Below are 2452 nucleotides of genomic sequence, written 5' to 3'. Positions count from 1 at the left end.
GGCCAGCCCCTGCACCAAATCCTGGCGGCGGTACAGGGCCCAAAGACCAAGGTCACCAAGGCGCTGGTGACGGACCTGCTGGGCCAGGCCTCCAAGGATGCCTCCGCTTTCACCCGGGAGCTCCTTGGTGTTCCTGTCCTGGGCGCCCTGGCTACTTGTGGCATTTCTTTCGCCACCGTCTACCAGATGCTCCGCAAGTCCCTGGACATGGCCGTCAAGGACGCCCAGAGCGTGCTGGTTCAGGCTTCCCTTGACACCTCTGACCACAAGCTCCCAGAGAATTCCAATCAGTAATGCCAGCCCTGAGCCTCGACCATCTGGAGGTGACAGTGATGGGCTGGGAGAGACAGGCTCTGTCTCCAGGCTGGGTGGTGTGAGGAATAGGAAGCGCAAGGCCTGACTCTTCTGGATTGAGCCTGTGCGCTGTCTCATGCTTCTGTGCCTTGAGTCTTATGCCCTTTCTGGCCACTGCCCCCACATTCCCTACTCTGACGCCCCCCATGTCAACACGCAGTCCCACTGGGAAGCAGCAGGAGGGGACGGGACGTGGGACATAAGTTTGACAAGGTAGGAGAGCTCAGCTGTCCAGCTGAAGAGGGCACTCAGGGTGTCTGCAGGTTGGGGCGTGGGGCACGGCATTCAGAAGCATTTCTGTAAGGGGAGCATGACTGTCACAGCTCCAAAGGGCCCTGAAGGTCATCATGAGCGGTTCCTGCCTGAGGTCTGTCAGCGAGTGGCAGGGCCAGATCCTGCCCTGGGTCTCAAACCGCCCAGACTTTAGCCCCCTCTTCAGACCCACACACTCTCTACTGCTGGCTGGATCCCCTCATCACCCCCACCCCCTCTGGCTGTGCTTTTTTCTTGACAGACCCTAGATCCCCAGGACATGGACATCAGGACTCTGTGGGTCCACCTGAGGTCAAAGGAGACCAGGGAGACAAAGAAATGGCAAGGGGGTGGCAGGCAGATGAGACTCGGCTGGTGGGGGACCGACTGCTACTGAAGGGTGGAGTGGCTCGATCTGAAGGTCAGGATGAATTTGGGGTGGCTGGGGTGGCCACACCCATTTGGAGGCAAACTTTCGGAAACACTAAGACCATGTACCCGATTTAACTGAGATGAGGATACTGACCAAACTGTATGGTATTATTAACTGAGGGCAGGTTCTGGATTTAAAGAAAAGGTGGGGACCTCTTCTTTAGACAGGAGTAGCTGAGGTTTACAGGGGAGGGAAGCCATCATGTGTACCCGACAGCAGGGATCATGTAAGGGTCAGGTACGAGTACCTGGGCAAGGACAGAACCTGCTTCGACCAAGGGGACGCACCACACTTAACCAACTGCAATTAACTAGGGTCGTGTTCTATTTCTTAACCATCTAGTAAACGAGGCCATGCACCCAGGCATTTCTCCAAGGCAAGCGGGCACTGTCTCTGAGAACAGACAACACAAGGGTAGTCACCGCATTAGCCGAAGGAGGGCACTGTATTTTCCATAACACAGAGATGGGAGGCTTGATGTCACCCCAGGAAACAGATCACCCTTTTCTAGGGGCTTCCTCCTTAGCAGAGACTGGTCTTCATCTGCTTCTGACGACTCTATGACTCATACTGAATGAGTCTGCTGGGAAATTCACTCAGGCTCCAATGGCTTCACTCTGCCCGCCAAGGGCTGGGACCCATACTTGCCCCGCTTCTGGGACAGCATGCTGGGGGGGAGGGGAGGGGCACCGGAACGGGCTTGCACAGCTGCTTTTATGGGAATCACCGGGTCTGCCCCAGAAACGAGCTCCCAGAACCGGCCCCACCTTGCAAGGAAGAGCTGAGACTCGGGGAAGAGGGACTTGCTGCCCCCGTCCCTGCAGGGGGAAGGTCAATGAGAGCCTGTGCTTCCTGGCGACAGTTCTGACCCCGCCCACCACCTACCCCTGGGGGGCTGAGGAGGGGCTGCCCGTTCCAGGTTGATGTGAGATCTCAAAGTCACCACCTGAACAACGCTCCACTGAGGGTGGGGGCCTGGTCCTGAACACCTCGTGTCTCCGGGCAAGGAAGTCACGGTCCCTTGTCCATCAGGCTTGCGGCCACTCTCCACCCCGCTGGAGTGGGGACGGAAGTTCTCCACCGCCAGCCATCCCCTGGGGACCCAGAAGGGGGTTCCCTATATGACACTCCTCTCCTTGGCCTCAGGCCAGCAGGCGGCTGTACTCTGCCAGGGCGGAGGACTTCTTCACCCCGTCCCAGATCCGGGCGGCATAGTGGAACCTGTGAGAGGGGGTCAGCAGTCAGAGCATGGCCTGCGACGAGCACTCCCTTGACTGGGCTACAGGGAGGGTGCCTGCGCTGACTGTGGGTGGCCTCGATTCCCCTGCCACCCCCTGGCAAGCAAGCGAAGCTCAAGGTCCTGGGCCTGGACACAGACCTCAAGCGCCCACCTCCAAGTCAAAGCTTCTTCCC

The 2452-nt window shown here is 58.5% G+C and overlaps 2 protein-coding genes across 2 annotated transcripts in view; one reads left to right on the top strand and one right to left on the bottom strand.

Annotated features, from left to right (window-relative positions):
• LOC111744613 (immunity-related GTPase family Q protein-like) overlaps positions 1-294 on the top strand; it is a 3636-nt gene extending 3342 nt beyond the window's left edge. Inside the window, exon 2 of the mRNA XM_023535255.1 lies at positions 7-294. Coding sequence (XP_023391023.1) covers positions 7-294 — 288 coding nt within the window. The remainder of the gene's footprint in view (positions 1-6) is intronic.
• Positions 295-1457: 1163 nt separating this feature from the next.
• SMG9 (SMG9, nonsense mediated mRNA decay factor) overlaps positions 1458-2452 on the bottom strand; it is a 23159-nt gene continuing 22164 nt past the window's right edge. Inside the window, exon 14 of the mRNA XM_023535254.1 lies at positions 1458-2260. Coding sequence (XP_023391022.1) covers positions 2182-2260 — 79 coding nt within the window. The 3' untranslated portion in view covers positions 1458-2181. The remainder of the gene's footprint in view (positions 2261-2452) is intronic.

Source organism: Pteropus vampyrus, unplaced genomic scaffold (genome assembly GCF_000151845.1).
Source record: "Pteropus vampyrus isolate Shadow unplaced genomic scaffold, Pvam_2.0 Scaffold138, whole genome shotgun sequence".
NCBI lineage: Eukaryota > Metazoa > Chordata > Mammalia > Chiroptera > Pteropodidae > Pteropus > Pteropus vampyrus.
The sequence above is the reverse complement of the archived record's forward strand: the minus strand, read 5'-3'. Positions and strand labels throughout refer to the sequence as shown.